Below are 23,348 nucleotides of genomic sequence, written 5' to 3'. Positions count from 1 at the left end.
ACTGTTTCCTCAGTCATCCCAATTTTTAAAACGTGTTTTACGTCGGAGCATATTTCAGAGATGTATAAGAAACTTGTTTAGACATTTATGTATTGCCCCCCCCCCGCCCCACCACCACCCCCATTGAGATGCTCACCCTACAGTGCAGAAAAGTGCACTGACACCACGCCTAGTGTTCATACAATTGCAGTGGTTGGAGCTGAACATAAATGTCGAGAGCAAAAAAAAAAAAACAAGGCACACGAAACAAGTAGACAGGATATACAGGATTCCTGTGCCTTGTTTTTTTTTTTTTGCACCAACTCGACCATCAACGCATTTTATTAGGTTGAGCCCGAATTACAGGTGACCAATTTTTACTAGATGCCCATGGGATTCCCAACCCAGGGATAGTTGCTGGGGCACCGTGAACAGGTCCTCATGTAGCGGTCGCCTCCAAGTGACGTGTTCTTGTAGGTACAGGTCTTGGGCTTGGTACAGGTGCTCTGCTGCGCAGTGGGACACGCTTGCCGGGCGTAGGTTGTCAGTGGCTGCGGGTTTTGCATGTAGCGCAGCATTTCGGTGATGGTCACGAGGTAGACGTCGTCCTTCGTCAGCAGCCAGTCGACGAACTGCAGGTAGCCCTGCTTGCGGCCGGGGTGGCGCAAGTAGGCTTCGTGAAGGAACAGAGGGAATGGTGCACGGCTGCGGTTGTAGTAATCTTCAAAGTTGGACCTGTGCGGAGATAAGAGGGCGCGCATGATACACATCTGTTCAGTTATCATAGTCGCGTAGTCTCTCAAGACTGCGTACACTTAGTTAGAAACTGGCGACCTATTTTGAAAAAAAAAAAAGTCAAATTCAGCCATCTTGCTGTATTCGCCGTTAAGAAAAAAAAAAAGGCATGTTATAAGGGTCATAGAAGTTTCATTAGTACACTAGAGGAAAATCTGGCGTTAGTGTCTATGGGAAACATACGACGTTTCAGCCAGTATGTAGTAGTAGTAAGTGGTTCTTGAATAAAAGAAAAAAAAGGAGCTAATTTCTGTCTGCCTAGTGGGCGATGCGGCTAAGCTCCTTGCAGGGTAGTGGGGCAAAAAGGATATTAGTAGAATGAGAAAGATACAGAAGACAGAGCGCTTCCCGCACACAAGTGAAGAAAGAGGAGAGAAGAGATAGGAATTATATATGGGGGACACGGTCAGAGGAGTCCGAAAACGGGGCACCGATGGGCGAGAGCAACATGTCGTCAGCAGATCGCGGCGAGAGCTACGTTGGCGTCGGAGATCGCGGATGACACAACATTTCAGCACGGAATCCACCAAGCGAATTCCCTAGCCAGATGGGAATGATGGGTAGTACGTGGAGTTGCATGAACTTCCATTCTTCCGGCTTCGTGCGGTCTGCAGCCGCTTTGTCACGGCTTCACCAATTCGACACTCTCAGGCTGGCCAAGTCGTCAGCTCACAACATACATCGCGAGACATTCTTTTATCCGAAACAAGAGCGTAAACGTGACAATAAACCAAGCCAAAACTGAGTTCGACGCCGCTAGCACGAAGTCTATAGGCAAACCCACGTACACTATCCATAATTCCCGTGGCGCTGGACAATCGCAGCGGCACAGTTCCTTCGAGTAAATATTGTAGCGAACTCTATGGGAGGAGCAGCCCTGCACATTGCTCACCTGCCTGGAGGGGTATGCACGCGATGTCATCAGCAAGAATCGCTGTAGCGTCGGTGTCGCCATTTTGGAGGTCCGCGCGCTTACCGCACGCGCGAAATCACCGCTGCACGCGCTGTTTCCGAGTTCTGTACGGCAACTTGGATGCCTGTGAAGCTCCGGATCACCTCATAATCGATTAATCGTATGAATGGACCTTCAAGGCGTGGCGATAGTATAGCCCCCTTGCGGATCAAGGCTCAGTGCGTGCCACTTATACGCTCGTTTCTTTCAACACCCATTCACAAACGACTCGTAAAGGAGAACGCGTTGCGTTCACTTATCCGCTTAACAATCGACACGTTCCACGTCTTGGTGATGCTAAGTTTACCTGAGGTACTCGAAGGTATCGTCAGCGGTGAGTGGCTGTGGCAGGCAGGCATCCGCCATGGCGCACGGGTAGTCCTGGCCCTGGCGCTCTTTGAAGAGCACGTTCATGGGCACCACCCAGAGACCCGCGTACGTGTCCTTGGGGCACGGCCACACCATGCAGTTACGTCGGAAGCCGTAGTCCATGGTGTACGGGTAGACGGGGTCCTCGCGGTCACGCTCTCGCTGGTGCACCAGGGTGCAGTCGTACCTGCGGGAAGGTTCACAATGTTTACGCGCCCTGGTCGGTTCACCGATGTGAATGATATACACACCCCAACCCATCAATGGTTTCGTTTCCGTGGGCAAGGAAAAAAAAATGTGTGTACAAAAACCACGCTGTGTACAGATTAAAGCTCAGTATTCCTTCCACTCAAGAATGCCACAAAGGAACTGCATGTTAGATGACGCGCATGTTACAGGCTGTGTGACATCAATAACCATATAGGTAAAATGTAAACTAAAGTGCAGCTAGGTTTTTGACAGCACAGTTATTAGTACTATATACGTGACGTCACTACATTCATACATACGAAGTGGTCTGCCTTGTAAGGCATTGGGTTTCCGTTGTGACGGATCAAGGGGAAGGCCACGTATAGGGAGGACTCCGGAAGAGCAAAGTGTTCACGAGGCGTGGTGTCGAGAACAGAGACTACAGCACAAACAACGGCGTCGTGCTCTAGCCGCGGATGAACATCGTATCAAAGACACTGAGCGTGAGTGATGAAGGCACAGTGCTGTCAACCGGTGACAGCATTTAAGGTTATTTTTTTTAGGGGCGAAGCTCCTTAGGGCGTGGGCTGTGCGTCCCCTGTAGCCTGTATGTAGCCACCTCTAGCTTAGTTCTTGCAGTGTTCACTAGATGGCGGTACCGTCCCCTGTATGTAGCTACCTCTAGTTTAGTTCTTGCAGTGTTCACTAGATGGCGGTACCGTCTCCTGTATGTAGCCACCTCTCGTTTAGTTCTTGTAGTGTTTACTAGATGGTGGTACTTGTAGCTGATGATGAAAAGATGCAAGATGTTATAAACTAGAAGGCGGTACTTGTAGTTGATGAAAGACGCGAGATCTTATAAAATAGGAATGATGTCACATATGGCGCGTGTCATTGGTTGAAGGCAATCGTTCGATTTAGTGCGGCGACGTACGCTAGGGGGAGCGATGTAATAAAATCGAGTGGGCAAAATGTACAGAGGATTCATGGTTTACCAGGTTTACCTCCGGAGCTTCGCCCACTCATCATCATTCACTTCGTGGATATGGCGGAATTTTTTTCTTACATGTAAAACGAAGTGGTGGGGGATCCAATCATGATGGGAAAAAGGAGAGAGCGTCGCGTGACAGTCTTGAAGCCCAAAAATGATGCAAATTTTCATAGCTGCCAATTAACTCAAAAGTAATGTCCTATAGTGGTAGAAATTCACAAAAAAATGCTAATGTTATCCAGAATTTAACACACCTACTTAACACACCTACTCTCGCCGAAATAGCAGAAAATTTGGCGAGGGTGCTAGGAATTTTGTGAAGAGCATGGATCACGAGAAGGGAGCTTCGTGGCAGAAGGTTGGCTTTTGTAGGCTATAGGAGCCATCGCTCGTCGATTTTACTTTTCGCGAGTCCAGCTAAAAAAAACATGAATGAGGAGCACGATGGGAACTGTGCCGTGAGGAAGTAGCGACTTCAGAGGAGGTTGGCTTGTGGACACTATATATAGGCGGGCTCCCTCACCTCTTTGGCTCGGCGGTGCTGAATGCACAAGCAATGCTGCGCTGCCGCTAATGAATCGGTGATTTGTGGGTGGCATGCATCGGCTTCTCTAGAGTGCAAATGCCGATCAAGTTTGTTCAAACTGAAACATTCACTATACGGAAATTCGTTTGACTGAAAGATTTTTGCATAGAGTGCGTAGGTAAAAAAAATCGCCAGGGATTTCCTAAAGGTTCGTTATTCCGAAATAATAGCTAAATAAGTTCGTACAAGTGAGAGGAGGAGGAGGAAGGGAAGAAATGAAAGGCAGGGAGGTCAACCAGACGCGCGTCCGGTTTGCTACCCTGCATTAGGGGAAGGGGCGAGGAGATTAAAGGAGAAGAGAGAGAGAAGTGAAGGGCAACGTGTGTGTAGATATGACCTTGTCCATTGCACGCTTATAAGCGGTCGCGTAGTCCTGTCGCCTTTAGAAAACACTAGTGAGAGTTCGCTGTATACATATACACGCTCACCTGGTCTATAGACCAGCTGAACATACGCGTCGCGGTGTCTGGTGCTGCAGGGATTCGCGCGAATGCATATATGCTTGGCACCACGGTGACTATACCGTGTTTTTGCTTGTTATCCTTTAAAAAGAAAGGCGTGGTTCCCCACCGGAAATGTTTTTGTAGCATGCGGAAGCCGTCGTCTCCACCGGTGTACAAGAAGGGCCCCCTGACGCCGGTCACGTTGGAAGCCGGCACCTTGGCGAATGTCTCCATCATCTCCTTTTGAGCCGCCACCTCCCGCTCCCATTGGGTGGTGTTGATGGTCTGCCAGTAGGCCGAGTCGGTTCGGTGGCTGTGCAACGGATAATAAAAAAAAAAGACTATAGATTCAGGTATCAATCAATCAACCAATCAATCAACTTTATTATAGGATGTAAGGTTAATTCCAAGGCAGAGTATATACAAACGAGGGTCCAGACATTGGAGTCCACAACGGGACACTCAGTTAAGGTTACATATAAATCATACAATTACTAACAATTAACAGTTTAAGCAATAGAACGGATGTTATAGCAGTTAGCTTAATATAGGGGTTGACAACTTGCGGCTCCGGCACGACGTCGAACTGCAAATGTCAAACTTTCCCACATCACTACCTGCTTGATGATGGACATGCATGGCAGTATTGACCGAAATTGGGAATTTCGCTTGTAACCTGTATGTTTCATAGCAACTTCGTGATATATGTGCTGGAAGAAAAAAATAGAAAGCATCACTTCTAAACCAGTTTTGTAAATTGTTGCCAATTTGATGAATTCTCTTTTGTTTTTGCTTTTAATGTACCCCTTCTCACGCCCGCAGCTAGGGTTTTTTTTTTTTTGAGGGTGGAGGGGGGATCTGTTGAAAGCCTTGAAAAATCCACATAAAAAACAGCGCCAATAACGAGGGACAAGAGAAAGAAGGAGACAGACAGCGGCACTGACTTACAACAAGATTTATTTGCTAGAACCGCACAATATATACTTGGGAAGTATCTGACAAAAAAGAGAAAAAAAACAACAAAACGAAGAAAACAGAATCCATCTAACAACCACGTAATCATCGCCACAACGCACCATGAACACACGTGTGCTAACGTTCCGAAGAAAATTTATTTCTTTTTGCAATAGCGCAATCGAAGGCCTGCTGACACATGCACTGCCCAGTCTTTCTATTTCTGCAGCCTCATAAATTTCACGTATCACCTGGTCCCGATGACGCCTAAGGACGGTACAAAGCTGAAAATCGGGGACACAACCGCAGTCTCGGCAATGGATGCCGAGGTGGCCCGAAACTGTAGAGGAGACGTTGTGAGCGTGCTCTTTAATTCAGCCGCTCATTTAAACACCTGCCTGTTTGGCCGATGTACCACTTGCCGCAAGACAGCAGGCCTTCGATTGCGCTATAGCAAAAAGAAATAAATTTTCTTCGGAACGTTAGCACACGTGTGTGCTAACGTTCCGCAGAGACTTGACAGCAGCCGCAGAGACTTGACAACGAATCCCTCACCTCTCCCCCACCCCCCGAACAGTCGCACGCTTATGCTATTCACCCACCTGATCGAGTGCAAGGCGATTTCGTTGCCCCAAGAGTACAGCTGGTTGACGGCCTCGTAGTCAGTGTACTCGTGCGACACGAAGAAAGTGGCCGCGATGCGGCAGTTGTTCTTGTTCTTCCGAGTTCCATTGAGCAGCTCGCGGTAGAAGGCCATGTTGCCCACGTTGACGGCATCGTCGAACGTCAACGTCACGAACTGCGGAACCTGGCTTGGTCGCAGGCCGGCCGGCGGCTGGTCGGACTCGCACGAGCAGTTCGGGCGCATGCAGACCCTTTCGTCGCAGCTGCCATTGACGACCACTGTTGCGATACGAAAAACGGTGGAAGGCTCGCTTTTAGCTATGACGCAGGCTATAGTCGGTAGCAACTTAGGAACAAGTAAAAAACAAAAGTAACAGCTTTGTCGCAAAGGCGAAGCAATAAACGCGATGGTAACAAATCGGAAGATTTATTGATTGATATGTGGGGTTTAACGTCCCAAAACCACCGTATGATTATGAGAGACGCCGTATAGTGGAGGACTCCGGAAATTTCGACCACCTGGGGTTCTGTAACGTGCACCCAAGTCTGAGCACACGGGCCTACAGCATTTTCGCCTCCATCGAAAATGCAGCCGCCGCAACGAATTTGAAGGTCACGCGCAAAATAGCAATCAGATCGAAACGTCCCCCCGTTTCTCACGCACAAATGACGAACGAAACGTACTCAAAGGTACAGAATAACGCAAATAAGCGCCTCAGTTGTTAATTCGCTGTGTCTGAAAAGCGCGCCCTTTTCGCAAACAGAGACTGTGCAACAATTGCAGTGAGCATTGTGCGCCCGGTAACTACAACAGAATCGTTCCGGTGAAAGCCCAAGGCCAGCCAAGACGTACGATTGTCGTCACCGCGAGATAAGCACGCGCGTTATCGTGCACCCTGCTCCCTCTCCACGGGGCAAAGTACGCGTGTGATATGAGAGCGCGCGCCGCCGCGTCATGACGATGTGGCTACGCGCGCACATCATGCCATCGATCTTGCTGATAATGCTGAAAACGCGATAGTTCCCCCCGAGATGCCCGCCACCAGTGGTAAGTGGTAGATACCAATAGCTTGCCGTTCGAAGTTTGAAGGAGGTGCTATTTCGAGGCTCAGTGGCTAAGGACTCACGCTTCAGAGGTTCCACGTTCGATTCCGCTTGCCGGAGGCGTTTTCTAAATTATTTTTTTTCTCTTTCGCGTTTTTATATACATAGATAAGTATACATATACGGTGAGTGACGGCGACGCTGACGCCAAAATCAAGCCGAGAATGTCCATATAATATTTATCGCAATAAAAAAATGCGAAGCTTGTGTTCAGTCGCGCAAGGCCGGGGCACGCACAGCAGAGCTGTCCAGCACTCGGCCGGCACTAGCTTGACTATATATAAACACACGTGCATTCACACGCCGGTGCACGAAGTGTTCACGTGGTCACATTATAAATCGCGAGTATTGGCTAGGCGTCGATCGGGCTCGGTTAGGTATCTCTTAGCAATCACCGAAACTATAGTCAGTTGCAACGTTAGAAGTTAGCCGCATTTGCTCCTGGAAGGTGGATGCACACAGGGCTGCACCAGTGGACTTGTATGTGCTCCTGACCGACGTCATGAGCTGGACGGCCGTTGACCCCTCCTGCTGAGAAACATAATACCAAAGGCAAGAGTGGTGCTATTTCTTTAGTCACCGAGGTGATCCGCTGCCGCGCTTCGGTCGTCTTGGCGTGGCCTCCCCTGAGCTGTGTCCAACTATAGTTGTCATCTCACTTATCTCACCCTCACCCTCATGCTCTTTCACCCCTCACTATACTGCAGTATACATGGCTATCCTATGCTTTACCCTCTCGCTTCCTCCTAACCGTCACTTCCCTGTTCCCTATACACCCCTGATATTCTATACTATACGTGGCTATGCTATGCTTTCTTTCTCTTTTTTACGTCCTTTTCTATATTTGCCTGTTTCTCTGTCCTTCCAGTGAGGGAAGGGCTGCTCCAACTGTTCCAAACTGCTCGAAAAGAGAAATGCTGCTCCTTGCTGCTCCAAAGTGCAATATTTGCTAGTAACTGCTCCAAACCTGCTCCGAAAAGATGTTGGCAAACTAAAAGCAATGAGCTTGAACCATGGGACCATCCCGTGAGCCTAAGCGAAACCAAAAGCAAGTTGTGTACACTACCATCTTAGTAGGCTACTTACTCAACGGCATAAATGCAGGAAAAATCTCAAGGGGTGACACATATCAGGCCATGGTGTCCAATTCGTACTTTTAGTATGGGTTGTATTTTTATTTATATATGAATAAATTATGTTTCAAATAAAAAGTTTTAAAAACAAGCACGGGATCCGAGCTCGAGCAATTGCATCGTTCCATTCAGGCTTTCCCCCCCCCCTTTTTTTTTCGATTTTCGTAGTTCACACAACTGAGGGGCATTTAATTTAACACAGGTACGCAGTAAAAGATAAAAAGGCATTTTAAAAAGTTGATCGCGCTATACTTAACTGTTAAGTCAATTATATAACGTGCCAAAGATAAATCTAAAATGGGACACTTGCAAGGGGTGTCCTCCCCAAAAGTCCAAACTCTCTTGACCCCCCCTCCCAACCGCCCATGATGTACGCCAACAATACTGCTTGTATACAAGCTGCATACTAGCATACGGCATGTTTATAGTAAATATAAATATTTATTAGACGCCTAAGTGATGTTCTAGACTTCAGGAGTCGTTAGGGACATGCATCTGCTCCGAAAACACCAATAGCAAACTTAAGCTATAACATTTTTTTCTGCTCCGAAGACACTTAAGGCTGCTCCAAAGCACCATTTTTTCTGCTCCGAAAAGCAAAATGTCGCTTCCATCACTGTCCATCTGACTTTCATTTTTTCTTTCTTTCCCTATCTTTCTCTCATTCTCTCGCTATGTAGATGGTTCCGATGAGTGCTTATACCGCTACGATGTCTACATCCGATAAGGATAAACACCTCACCAATGCTTATCGGCTATCTAGGCGCACGGTAGGGTATACTTGGAAAAGGCCGACACCTGATGTATTCGCTCTAGAAATGGTTGCGAATTTCTTAGAGCTATGTGTTAGTCATTGTGTCACGATGTGAACTGAATGAGGTTAGTTATCTATCTGTATTGAATTGCTTTCAAGTGTCAGGTTCATGCCGATTGACATGTGGGGTTTAACGTCCCAAAACCACCATATGATTATGAGAGATGCCGTAGTGGGGGGCTCCAGAAATTTTGCCCACCTGGGGTTCTATAACGTACCCAAATATGAACATACAACGAAAGAGAAGAAGAAAAAAAAAAAACAGCGCCTGGAAACCATTAGCCTTTTAGTTAAGATCCTGCCGCCCGGTTCTTGGCCGATCCCCCTTTGTGGGTGTGCGCCAGAGTGTCAAGGAACATCATCATCATCATCATCATAACCGGGTTGTTATGATGAGCGTCTTCGGACCGTGGTTACAGGGTCCGACTCGCGCCTCGGCAAGAAATTTAATTTCTCTTTATTTCTTCTCTTTCTCATCGCCCCTACTTCTTTCCTTCCTCCTCTCCACTTCGCCGAGCAGAGTATTCACCGAACGCTCGCTTCCCGCCTCCTTGCTGGAGCCATTCCTGCCTACATGTCACATCGGAATATCAACTTTTTTTTTTGCGACACTATGCGAAAGCTGGAAATATTCGGAGAGCACGGCGAGAGACAATTCATTTGTCTTGCTAGGGTAACGAGCCACATATTCCTATCCCGAAAAAACTAAAGGGCAAAAAAATTAACGTGTTCACATTAACGACGGGCTCACACCAGGGCTGATGTGAGCCCGGCTGACTTCTTGCTATTTTCAAATCTCAAGAGAAGCCAGACGGGCCACCGTCGCGATGGTGTTACCACCACCGAACGGGTTGTCACAGTCTCGTAGGGAGGACACGTACCTGTCTATTCGAAGAGTCCTCACAGAGCAGGAATAGCGTTGTAATCGGTGTGTCGGCGCCCAAGAAAACTATTTCGTAAAACTTAAAACACTATCCCCCGTATTCTAGAACGTCCCTGCACTCAACGCTTCACCTTCGCTTGAAAAAGCCGATGAAAGCGCCCTCTCTCGGCACGGTAAGCCACTGCATTTTAGCGATAATGTGGTGCGATTCTCGAGCAGCGCAGCGTCATTTTCAGACGAGCAGCGGCGCAGTGCTTCACTCTGTCAAGTGAAGGGTGAAAGTCGAGTCGAGGAGCGTGTGTGAATACTGGGTTATGTACCGATGGGATCAATGAAATATTGTTACGATTTCCGGTCTCATTAATCCACAGACAAAACCTGTACTTGGCTGCTGAAGAGAGCATTCGTTACCTGCTGCGGTCGTCGAGCTAGCATTCGGCGAGGTCACGCTGAAGATCGAGGTGCTCGCTGCGTTGGCAACGGTGAGCCATCCGCTGGCTACCAACAACAGCAGGGCGCACGGAACTATAAACCCCTTTGGAAGCGTGGGATGCATCGCGTCCGCTGCTCGCGAAGCCGACAGCCGCAGAGACCTGACGGCGAACCCCGACCCCTCTAGCCTTTCAAACTTGCCTGAAAGAATGGGAACTCGGACTGGGAGTACTACCACTCGAAACGTTGGCCGCGGCTGATAAGGAATTTCCAGTGACAATGGCTTTATCGAATGTACACAGCTTTGTCATCCTACTGCTGCTCCTTTGGCTTTGACCCGCGTGCAATACGTCGGGCGACCTGATATCTTTTGCTCGATAAGATCGTTGTTGGCAAAGCGCCTTATAATTGCGTGTTTCTTTAAGCACATGACTGCAACTATGCACCGGTAAGGGTATAAATCGTTGACCCGCTTTCCAGTTAGCGCAACCTAAATTTTCCAGCCATTTTTAATCTTAATTCATAATCTCAACGCATTTTATAAAGTATTACCCTGAGTGCGCAGGATTGCCTAGTCCGGAGAGAGAGAGAGAGAGAGAGAGAAATGACGTTTATTGCACCCGTCTAGAATGACGGGGGAGGAGGCTTCGGCCTCTGCCCCCAATCATCCCCCTAGCCATCGGCCGGAATCCCTTGGGACTCGGCGGTGGTCAGGGCGAGACCGATGACTTGACGCTGTTCTTCGGCGTCACGGCTGTGTAATAAGGCCTCTCAGGATTCTACGTTTCTACTTGGATCATTGTAGGATGGGCAGGTCCATACCATGTGCACTAAACCCGCAGTGCTGTTGCAGTGCGCACATCTGGAGTTGAACACTTCCGGGTGCCATTTACTGTACAGGTGAGGGTTTGGAAACACCCCGGTTTGCAATTTTCGCCACATAATTTCCTCCTTTTTGCTCAGCTGTTTAGCTGCCTAGTCCGGAAGAAATCTGGGGTCGCGATTTAAACGCGATAGCAATGTCCGTGTGTGTGTGTGTGTGTGCGTGTGCGCACACACACACACACACACACACACAAACACACACACACACAGGTCGTTTCTGGGGCCGCCGCGGGAGGTCGCCACTTGTCCACGCGGGCGATCGCACTGAAAAGTTGGGCATTCGAACAAAAGAAAAAAAAAGGGGAGAGCTGAAGGTCACGTGGTGCGCGTCACGTATTTTCTTTCCTCTTGCTTAGTTCACAGCGCTTCCGTCGGGACAAGAGAAGAGAGAATGCAATTGCAGCGTGGGGTAAATCTTTGTAGTTCCGTTAGTACTGGAGGGATTCTGCAAATTCTTGCGGCGGCGAATTCGTGAAGCAATAAGCGCCTTTGCTGAATCCATTTCCTGGTTAGTTGTAAAAGTGTTGCAGGGCCCCTTTAAGAGAGAGTACAGCAGTTAACTAGCTGGATCTTACTACGGACACCCATTTCCCAAGGCTTGCTTCACAAATTCCGAAATATTCATTGCACCTTCACGTTGAAGACAATCTGCCAAGACCTGTTTTATGTATACACTCTCAATGGAATTATCAAGAATATTTGACTTATTACGGCTACCATATTTTGCTCACATACTACCCATACTATTTACACTGGGTATGGTAATTGTTGGCCTAATGATGGTAAATGTTGGTGTGTGCTGCGTAACATGGGCACTCTGCTGTTGTAACACAACTTTTACTGTCTACAGGAGGTTGTATGCAGAATGTTTTTTTTATTTCGGGAAGGGGGGGGGCGCTAATGGTCATTTTGCACTATGTATGCATGGTGAAAAAAAAAAGTTGGTGTGGAGGACACAGGTCCAAGGTGCCACTCCTGATCTAGTCTTCTCTCCCCTCTCTTTTTCGTACTTGATTTCTTGAAACTCTAGATGAAGCATGTCTACAGACTCTACACCTTGTATGGGCTGTTGACGACATAAGTGCCCGATATTGTCGAAATATCAATCCGTTGGTTCAGTTGGTAGAGCAGGGCAGGCCTGGCCGCATCCCACAGCTGTCCTAAAAACTGCCACGGAGGGAAGTCTCGAAACCAAGTGTTATCGGATGCGCCATTAATTATCAGTATATAGACTGTTGCGATAGTCTTACGATAAGCACTGTTTGGGCAAGATTGGACCTATTAAATCAAGCTGAAACATGTTACATCTGTGCACGCCTGAACTGCAAGAGAGCTTCATACAGTCACGCCCAACATGAATTGAAACGTGCTGCCTGTATTCAAAGTGGCGCCAACACTGCGCAGTGGCACCAGCATAAAAAACAATTAGTGAAGTAGGCACAGTTTGCTAAACCAAGTTCACGTTTGTCAGCGCTCAAGTATATGCATTGGGCCTGTTCAACCGTGGCCACCATGTTGCAACTGAGCACCACTGTCCATGCTGTGTTTAGACTAACTAAATCGTGCAAACGCTCATCATCAACTGTGTCATTGCTGGCTTTACCCTATTCTACAGTTCCACTTAAAAGAATGCAGACATTTGATGCCTTTCATATAATGTAGAGTGTGAAATTCTTTTGCTTGAGGTAGAAGTCTTCGGACTTCGAAATTCAAGAAGTACGCACAAGCCTTGACGAAAACAAGTTGACTTGTCGAGCCAGAAGCTAATTGTGTTGTTGATCTCGAGGAGGCACATGCATTACAATGTCAAAATGTGCACATTTGGTGTGGCACGCTCAGTCAGGTAACCATACAGTTATGAAACGAGCAAAAACAAGTTCAGTGAGTGCAACGCGACATCACTCGAAATACTGACACGATTTCGAGGTACCCCAAAAGGACATCTTTCATTTCCATGATGAGCACTATCAAGGCCAGGCTGTACTCGGGGGAACCAGACAACAGGTAGGAATTATTTTACATTGACTTCAAAGTTTTCGTCACCCAGACCCATTGCGATGGACATTATCATGACAAGTAAATACAGTTCACTGGGTTTGCAAAGCCTGTGTCCTGCGTGCAGCGTAAATCGTAGAAATTGCTGTCGGACTCACTGGACAACAATGCACTCACAGTTGTCTATGTGAACTGCATGCGACTGACAGGAAAGGACAGAGCTGGTACTTTCGTTTAGCGAGTTTCAGTATTTCCGCGACGTCAGACCTCGTGTCGACACGTCACCGCAAAGTTGCTCCATCGATAGTGAGACCGAAAGTGCTTTCTGTGACGATGGTGTTATAGATATTCAATACATTCCCAAGCATCGGAGAGTTTCAGAACAGCGCAACGCAAAGCTTTGCATTAGCGTTGTGCATGCGTCGCACGCTCACACCGTGAGGGCTCCCGCTAAGTGACGAACGCTAACGCTGTGCCCGAAAGCTTTGCGAATGGTATTCTAAGCTGTCAAGACACTGTTTTTAGAGTTTCTGACACCAGTGTTCTTAATTTGAGCAACAAAACAAGAACATTTAAATTTCCTGTGATTACTCCTTTAATTATCCACATATTACGAGTTTATTTTTGTAATATGCTGAAAACATCTTGAAGTAAAACTGATATAATAATAGCAGGTGTAATCAAATATAATGAAGGAACATTATTCTGTGAGGTGTCACGACGGTAATATTACACTTCAAAAAGAAAACGGCCTATAAAAGAAGCATATTCTTTATTGTACACAAGGTATCACGACCAATGAACGCAAATGGAGGTATGGCTACACTGTTTTGGCAGACAAGGAAAGATTGACATCACCAGAGTGAAACAAAGAACAGTAAAACAAAACAAATAAGCTCCAGTAAGCCATGTCTGCCCCCGTTACTTAAAAAAAAAATAGAACGAGAAAATATGGAACCCAGAAAGATTGGTCGCAAGTAACCCGGCGTCGCAGGTTATACATGAATAAGTAGCTTGAGCTCGAGCTTTTCCATAATTATCGTTAAACACTTCAAAGCCTACTGCAACAAACTTTCACTTTGACTAAACACTAATCTCGTTACTAGTACATTCTGTAAATGTAATCCTGCGGAAACATTTAACAATTCAGCAAATATGGTTGACACAACGCAGGTCATTGAACAATGCCTTGGAGATTTTCAGAGATTATTTACAGCATCACATTGGTTTTTAATGTTACAGGTTCTGCATAATATCCGGCAAACAGCCAGAGGCACATTTATTTATGAGTAATGCACATGTGCATTTTTTTTTGCGACCTTTTCATAACTTTCCCACATGTACTTCGACCGTAAAGTTTTGCAAGTCATACAGTATTTATGGTGTAAATTTTTGTTGCAGCAGGCCTTTAAACATAAGAGAAGCACAAATAAGGACAATAGAAAAAATTGTAGTTTATGTACACTTATATAAGATTTCATCACTAAAGATAAATATAAATACGACACATTCGGTAGCCTGCGAGACAAACACAAAGGTGTTCTTTTTTGGCTCACGTCGACAACGCACGTTCAAGCCACAGCACTTTTGAGAACTTGTGCGTTGATAATGATATCACACTTAAAGAACATTCGTACGCTCCGTCGTTGCAGTCTCATTCGTTGCAAATGCTTCCGCATAGTCCCGGCACCAAAATCCACGCTACGTCTACGTCTTGGTTATCGTGTGTGCCTTGGCTAGCTGACACATGTAGTGAAAGCTCTCGTAAGAGCTTGCTATTTTCCGAAATCGACCACTGCTGCGAGGCAAATCGTACCTCTAAGTTAAACGCATCATAGGTGAAAAACGCTGTGGTGCAGTCGATGCATTCGTTAGACACACAGCTGCACGCTTGTTAGGCACGGCATGTTCCACCAGCGACACGGATTCACTCGATGGAATGTGCCGGATGTTGAATAACTAGGCCAGACAGGTTTTTTTGGGTAAACCAGTGGATTGACTATGCTTGGAAGTCGCGCAAGGTGGTACTTCGCAATACGCTTTAATGTCCATTACGTACGGAGCAGCTTTCACATTGCGTAGCATCAATTCCGCTCAGAAATTCGAATGACCTCATATTCAGCAGCACAGTGCGTGCTGACGATGTAGAATGGGCAATTAAATTGCCAGGCATTATTGCTACGCTCCGTCACGATAGTTTTGAATGAAGCGCATCACGAAATGCCTTTACCGCGCGAATGTTAAGCATAGGCAAGCCAACAGTTGTCTGTGGAAGAGTAGCTTTCATTTATACAACATTCGGTACAGCCAAGCAGCAACGTTATCAGAAGACATCAAGTACCGAGGCAATAATCACAGTCTAACTAAAGAAAAAATACAGCACCAACAATCACTTTGCATAAAAAAATTGGTACAATACAAATGGATACCTTTCAACAAGTTTGCAAGGGCTAGAGTTGTATACAAGCAAAAGTGCTGAAATATATATGTATATTTATATATATATAAAAGGCAATAGACCTATGGTGACGACAGAATACATTACCGGACAGCCTCTATGTGTTCCACCCTCTACAAGTAAATGTGAGGTGTGTAGTATTAAACTGAATCCGGCAGGACGTAAGCCGTTATTACGACTTGACAACACTTAAATGAACAAAGCTACTGTGATATGAGAAAATGGCAGTAAAGTTGCCGGAATTGTAAAAAAATAATGGCCTATGAAAATACGGCACACGCATGCGCTCCTTTTTTGCATGGCCACATTTACTTTGGAAACAGGGAGAAGAAGTGGCCTAAATGCCATACAGCTCTAGAGGACCCTAGGCAGTCCTCGGCAGTAAACTCGTTATGTTATACGAAGTATTGGGGAAGGAGAATATGTTGAGGTGATAAGGTGGTGTCTAAGGGGAAAATACGACAAACTGAGTCCTAACGAAGTTGTGTGCTTGCAGTTCCAATGCATGTTTGCAGCTGCTAGTGTGAAGGAGAATCATGGCATCAGATCCTCTATGCACGAAAGTTACTTAAAGGCCAACTTCGATTTTTCGAGGTCAATGGATCTCAATGAAGTTCGCTGGGTACATTCCCTTGCACATTTCGTAATTTATGCCAAATTACAGGCCTAGAAAATACACCGATTGCTTGCAAATGAATTTTAAAGATTGCCTCAAAAAGTTCACCTCGCTTTTCAGTATTATTGGCAGTACTGCCTGCGTGACGTCATGTTTGGCATGTCAACAGAAGGGACACAGCCGATGGCATGGCTATTTTGGCTGCTACAGCATTTATTGTGCTGGCCACAAGGCGACGGCGGTGGTGTTTGGCACGGGTATAGCACAGTAAAGCTTTCTTCTTTCCTTCGTAGAGTTAGGCCGGCGCTTCGCATGTCTGGCTTTCACAGTTTTTATACTCTGCGCCGGTGGGACCAGTATCCGGCCTCCGGTTCTTACCAAACAGTACGTCATACACAGTCAGGGCACCCGGCTGGGTTTCGGTATTGCACCTTCTTACTTATTAAAAATTATTTTAAAATTTATTGAGCATTTCAGCTATTGGGCTCTTGACAAGAGTGTCTCAGGAATTAAGAAACACCATTACCTGAACATGGTCGAAAAATTGCCCGAGTTGGCCTTTAACGGGCCAGTCAATAGGCTCATACTTTTTTACCACCCCCCCCCCCCCCCCAAAGAAGCTCTGCAATTCATAGAGTAGACCGCGGCGATCACGTTTCCCAAACATTACGACACTGCGCAGAGGCTCCATTTCGAAAAACAATTCTTGCGCTCCTTTGCTATGCCTGCAATCCTTCTTCCACACGCAGTGACACAAAGTTGTCGATCGGCCACTTGATGCAGCATGCAGCTCATCGATTGGTGTAAACCAGTCTCAACCATGGGCTACACTGTGCGAAAATTTGAAACCAGCTGAAACCGATGTTCTAATCCCTGCAACTCCCTTAATATAGCATGTATTCACAAAGTTATTGCGGCAGCATGTCCACAAAGCAAAAGCGCGCATATTTCTCTTCATAACAGTTTTTGTACCTCAAGGTTGTTTACTGGCCCTTTGATAAAGCCTGTTTTTATGATAAAAATTGCCTCAACTACTAATTTTAAACAAAAAGTGTTTGTCAACATGTTTTGTTCTAGACATATACATGATGCCTCGCATGCAGGAAACATAGTCACTGGGCTTATAATACACAGACTTGAACTTCTTTTTTCACCGAGCCGCTTGTACAATGTCCCAGTGGCTTGTCCCGGTTTTCGGGCTTACTGGCAGCTTTCCAGAAAATGGGTATTTTACTGATGATCACATTCACCAATAGTGCATTTGTCATTCACTGACATCACGTTTGAGGATGAATTTGAGTAGCTGAGTGTTGAAGTCAACCATGCATTGGGGAAATCGTCAAGCATTGTGTCATGCACTGGAAAAGGGGCAGTTAACCGAATGAAGACTGCCCTACAGACGTTAAAACTAAATATGTGCTTTAGTTCATAGTTGCGCATATTTTCTATTGACAAAACAATTAAACTGATTTTTTCAACACTCCTTCGTGTTCGTACTATAATTAAAATATTTTCGAAAATGAGAAAAATTTGTTAATTTGCCACGAGTTTTGAGCTTCTTAGCAAAAGTCGTGCCGCTTGTTATGGGGTTCTTTTGTGGCAATAATTTGCTAGTTAGTGCAATAGCGCCTAACAACTCTGGCTGGAAATCAACCAGAATCAATGTCTGTGAGCATTGCTAAATGCACTGTAAAACTTTTTTCTATTCGTTTTTGTGAGCTGCCTGTCCATGAAACAAAAGTATAGAAGTACTGTATCAGTGTTTACAAAGAAAAGGAAAATGGTATGCCCATCCTCGACCTCCACTTACTAATTATTGTAGCTTCACGTTCCCTAGATAGTGAATTGAGTAATACAATGACACGACGTCCTATTGCGTTTACGGTCTCAGTTGAGCAAACGGGAATTATAAACCATTCTTTCTCAACTGCACAGGCTTGACTCAGTGATATGCATGTAGATATTGTCCCAGACAGCAATAGGACAATTCAAAATCTCAACAAGAAAAGCTGATCAGTTTAAATGTAACAAAGGCGACGCTGTTTTAAACCCCTTATTGAGGAGCTCCAGTCAGTGACATTGTTAAAGAGTGCCTATCAGGCATGAGCAGAAGTGTTAATTTGTACCTCACATGGTCAAAAAGCAATTGTTGGTATGTTATAAAATAAGGGAAACTTAACAAACACCTTAAAGGACCCCTGACAGCAAACGTTTTGTTTGCGAGTTTGTTATAGTAATTTATAGCTTTGTTTCTGGAAATGCTGAAATTACTGTATAATGTATGTGCTCTAACGTATCATAATAATTAATGCTAGCGGCACTAATTCAGAACTTTGTGTGAATTCGAAACACCCGCCTAGATACCATAAGAAACTAGCGCCCCACAGCGGAGCAGCACTTGTGACTTCGTGTGCTCAACTTCGGTGACGCCGAAGCACGCTGTTTCAAAATAGGGGGACCCGCTGTGGTGAAGAATGAAACGATGTGGGTGCCTTGAACGTGTCCCTTTCAGAAAAAAAGAAAAGCATTCCTGGCGTAAGCAGCCTAGACCACCTCGAGAGCAGAGCGGCAACAGAGCTAGAGGGGTTACGAACAATAGTCCTCGCGGGGTGCCTGTCTGGGTATTGTGCGTGCCCCACAAATGTTCTTGACTTCTGCAACGTCACAAAGGGATATCGTGCGTGTGAAACCACAGAAAATGATGGTTGTACCGGAATACTTGGCGGAGCACGCACCCTCACTTCAAATCCAAATTAAGATATCTTCTAGGCAACGCTCGCCACTCGTAATCGGTCAGAGGTGGCCCCGCATGCAGGACTATCAAACACAAGCATCTCGAGTTTCCGAATTTGGTGTCAGGGGTCCTTTAAGGTAGTAATTAGCATCACAGCTCATCAACAGCTAGTCGAATATTATTTTGTTCTTCGCACATGTTTGTTCTGGGCCACAAACTCTGCATAGGAGGAGACACTGAGTGGTGACTTGTCACATGCATATGGTCACATCACTACTGTCACATGTGACATGAGCATGAAGCGAGGTCGGAGACCACAAGGCTGGCACAATGGACAGAAGTTTCAATCTGCAGCACACACTTGCATCTATCATTGTGAAATTGTCACTCGTGACAAATGCATTGCTGCCAGACGACACACTTGCCACATGAGACTCTCGCATTGGCACACGTTATCCGGCAATTTATAGTATCAGCCTGCTCAAGGAATCATGCACCAAGCTGTTTCACTACTGTCACATGTCACAAGGCTTGCTCAATGAACATAGGCACCCGTCTGACACGACAGACATCACGTGAATGCTGTCACACCAAAACTGCCACATGTGACAGACCTACTGTCGCATGACAGCTACCACATGTGATAAGACTTAAGACTGTAAGGCCTGTTCAGTGAAGCTAAGATTAAGTACTGCGTTAAGGTGTGCGACACGGGGCAGCAAGCTTTTTCAAACTCATTAGGACACTAGAGGATTAAGTACTTGGCTTCAGTGAATGGTGTGCGGATGGCTTGCTCACAAAATAATTACATGGGCTGCATTTCTACTCTAACCCACAAAAACACAAAACTCCAAAGCACAAAAGAATGTGAGGCTGCACGTAGCATGCAACGTAAATGTCGCAAAAAACCAAGAGAACAATGCAACAAATCTTCACTGCACAATCATAACCCTCATCGAAATAACCTTCATTCTATTGTACAAATGTCGAAAGTAAAGATCTACAAAAGAACACTACAGCTCATATGCAAAAAAAATTTACATGAAAAGTATTGCATTTCTTGGAACAGGAACCAAGTTTTGTTTAAAGTGGGAAGTTCCACAAACACACACACAAAAAAATTGTGACACGCAACACAACCAGGAGAGATGGACAGATCCTCTTGCCAAGCCTGTAGCAGCTGGAGCAAAATTAAAAAGAGGGCAAATGTGCCCCACTGAAGAAAGATGCAGATGGTCGAAGACTCACGAGAGAAGGAAAAAAAAAAAAAGCGACGATGACTCAATTAGCACAGCTGTAGAGACTTTACTGTGACGTCAAGAAGTTCTTTGGGCACTTCAGAAATCTCACACAGTGTGAAAGCATTTGAGAAAGGACTGCTAATAGAGCAGCCTCTAGGCTTGGGTGAACCAATGCGAAGGACCTGTACTGAAATGCACCGCAAAGAGACGATGCAGAATTAGCAATGCCCCAAGTGCAGCATCTTTACACTCGCAAAAAAAAAAAAAAAAAAAGATGTTGCGACAGTAACATCGTCTTCTACGAATTGGAAGTCGACCAGTATACCTGTCATAAGTGTGTCTGCGAAACGCAACCACTTCATATGAAGTACAATTTGAGCAGTCAGCCCACACCCTCTCCCTCCAGAAGCTATTCAGACGTCTAGGCCATATGCCTATCGCAAGTCAGACATTTGTCTCACATTCCAAGAAGAGGAGGGCAATAGATACGATCCGAGGGCTAACGCAGAATAACAGGCTCAGATGGGTCTTGGAAAGCCAAGCCATCTTGGAAGACGGGCATAGCAGGACAGTTAGGAAAACAGACCGTCTCTGTTAGTGTTGTCTCGTTAAGACAATGAATCAACTCCAGCTCACCCAATTAGCAACCCTGTTGAGTGGGATCTTAACTTCAATTCCAACAGCAGTCCACAGAGGCTGTCAACTTAATACTGGAAGCGAATTACGTCTTTACTAAATAACAAGGGACAGCACAATGTTTACAGTAACTACACAAGACTGACACTATTATCCAAGAGATGATATGCATGTAGGATATTCAAGTGAGCTTACGTCACGCGTTAAATGTTCGTAATGTGAGCTTTTTCATCAGCTCTGAAGGGAGAAAGGGCACTGGCAGTCTTTGTGAGAGATTCTATTTTTTAAACACCTGCACAGTACTGTGGATAGATTAATTTTTATACTAGAGTACCCTATAGGCAAAAACATACTTTAATAACGTTAGCGGCAGCTTTGTGCAGCAGTCCGTTCACTGCTTGATTTCATTAGGTTTTATACTTATGACACACGAAGGCGTTGCTCAAGTGAAACGTAGTCAGCAGGTTAATCAAAACATTTTGCTTTCCTGAGCAAATGAGAGAAAGGCAATCCTGCTTCTACGTTAATTTAAAGGCAGCCAAGATAGTGCGTCCAGTGCATAACCAGAGCATGGATTGTGCATAATAGCTAGTCTAGAATCCTGGCTTGTTCGCTAAGCCGTCAACCACAGGCAACTAAGTTCAAAACACAAATGATGACTTTAGCAGGATAAAAACATTCCAGTTTTTGTTTATAACGAGCAAGCAAAACTTTCTTGTTCCCTGCATACGAACCTGCCTTTACAAAACCAATAAGGTGGGAAGACCACGAAACTTTGCGGTAATTCGTCGTATGCGACATTACCATTGTCTGGATCACTCATGCATTCCCGTTTAGCAGCATAACACGACGTACCTTCGTGATATGAGGTACGCAGACCGCACGGCCGACAGAAGCCAAAACTGAAACAATGTAAACTAATACGTGCACTGGTATTGTTGACACAGGCCAACTTTGCACAAATACAATACACAGCAGGTGCGCTTGTCTTCTGCCAGCTCCATGTTACAATCGCATGTAGAAACCGAGGCTGAACCGATGTAAAATGCGTGCAGTGATCTTTATCTGGCTGATGTGTGAACTAAATCAGCCGATAGAGCAAATAAAGGCCACCGATGATACACAACAGTTTCTGTTGTCTCACTGTACAACAGAGTTAAGCCAAGGCAGAACCAAGTTAACGCAAGTGCATGCATTGACCGTTGACTGGTTGTTATGCAGCCGATCAAGCACGCAACAGCCATAGACTGCTTCTGTTGTCTTCAACCCGCTTCACCTTCGTGTTGAGCCGATGGGAGCCAATGCACCGCAGTTTGACCTGCGTTCTTGCCGCGTGCGTCTCTGAGGCCACACTTTTACTGATGGTGCACCGACCTTCGAAACCCGTGCGACGGACGTCTCTCGCACAACAACAGCACCTTTCACTCGCTGCCAATTCAGAATTCCTCGGCGTCCCTGTAGCTGGGCTCAGTGGAAACAAAGTAGTCATCGAAGAAGCCGAAGAGGAACTCGAACGTTGGCCGCTTCTCGGGGTCGGCCTCCCAGCAGTTGAGCATGATGTTGTAAACAGAGTCCGGGCATTCGCAGTTGGTCGGCTTGGGCATCCGGTAACCCCGGTCCACGTACTCGATCACCTGACGGTTGGGCATTGCTGCAACGCGGAGGAAAGCCACATAAAATCACATTGGCAGTAAGGAATATGGCAGTACATTACTAGCTAAACACCATTTCATACATAAGGCGCAACACTGTGGAAGCTAACGAGACTTCTATCAGTAATTGCTTTTGCATCACGCAGTACAGTAGACTCTTGGTGAACGAAAATCTGTTAAACGGAACTGCTGCTTGAATGATTGATTGATATGTGGGGTTCAATGTCCCCAAACTACCATATGAGAGATGCCGTAGTGGTGGACTCCAATAAATTTTGACCACCTGGGGTCCTTTTACGTGCACCCAAATCTGAGCACACAGGCCTACAGCATCTTCGCCTCCATCGAAAATGCAGTCGCCGCAGCTGGGATTCGGTCCAGCAACCGGCGGGTCAGCAGCCGAGTACCTTAGCCACTAGACCACCACGGTGGGGCCTGCTGCTTAAATGAAACTGTTGCCTCCAGTACAACTGGTTTTATACTAGCACTCTCAACCTTGTTCATATCTCTGTAAAGAGAACTCAGGATGTTAAACAGAATACATTTTTCTTGTCTGTTCAAGTTCCGTTTAATGAGAGTGAGTTTGGCACCTATAATGCGATTTTTTTTTGTCACTTTTATACAGTTAAAAATAAGGATGCTTTGTGCCTTAGAAAATAAAAAAAAACCCATTATTTACATTGAAACATGCATATTCCTAGGCTCGGACTGTGTGCATGGTTGCCAACAAAGGGGACAACGAGCGGTCTCCAACCAAGCTCAAAGCTGAACCAGCCAAAGCAGCAGCTGCGGTTTTAAGTACAGTAAAAGCTTGTTAATTCGAACCTGGCTCATTTGAAGTTGCAGTTAACTTGAACTGGTGCCCTGGTTCTGGCGCAGTCCT

At 45.8% G+C, this 23,348-nt stretch overlaps 2 protein-coding genes across 4 annotated transcripts in view; both read right to left on the bottom strand.

The window, feature by feature from the left end:
* Positions 1 to 303: 303 nt before the first annotated feature.
* LOC119163645 (chitin deacetylase 7) lies at positions 304 to 10,549 on the bottom strand. Of its 2 annotated transcripts, none has more exons than XM_075873392.1 (5): positions 10,228 to 10,549; positions 5,861 to 6,161; positions 4,432 to 4,617; positions 2,034 to 2,282; positions 304 to 714 (listed from the first exon to the last, which is right to left on the bottom strand). In XM_075873392.1, the coding sequence occupies exons 1-5, from the start codon at positions 10,370 to 10,372 to the stop codon at positions 360 to 362; spliced, it is 1,236 nt and encodes a 411-aa protein (XP_075729507.1). In that variant the 5' UTR covers positions 10,373 to 10,549; the 3' UTR covers positions 304 to 359. The 2 variants fall into 2 exon arrangements, with proteins under 2 accessions (XP_075729507.1, XP_037271582.2); XM_037415685.2 differs by having other exon boundaries at positions 5,861 to 6,164; positions 10,228 to 10,485.
* A 3,334-nt stretch (positions 10,550 to 13,883) lies between these two features.
* LOC119163644 (Tyrosine-protein kinase Src64B) overlaps positions 13,884 to 23,348 on the bottom strand; it is a 34,675-nt gene continuing 25,210 nt past the window's right edge. For both annotated transcript variants that reach the window (XM_075873391.1, XM_075873390.1), the window contains exon 12: positions 13,884 to 22,464. In XM_075873391.1, coding sequence (XP_075729506.1) covers positions 22,250 to 22,464 — 215 coding nt within the window. In that variant the 3' untranslated portion in view covers positions 13,884 to 22,249. The remainder of the gene's footprint in view (positions 22,465 to 23,348) is intronic.

This window comes from Rhipicephalus microplus, chromosome 9 (genome assembly GCF_043290135.1).
Source record: "Rhipicephalus microplus isolate Deutch F79 chromosome 9, USDA_Rmic, whole genome shotgun sequence".
NCBI lineage: Eukaryota > Metazoa > Arthropoda > Arachnida > Ixodida > Ixodidae > Rhipicephalus > Rhipicephalus microplus.
Note: the sequence above shows the minus strand (reverse complement) of the source record. Positions and strands in the feature narration are given on the sequence as shown.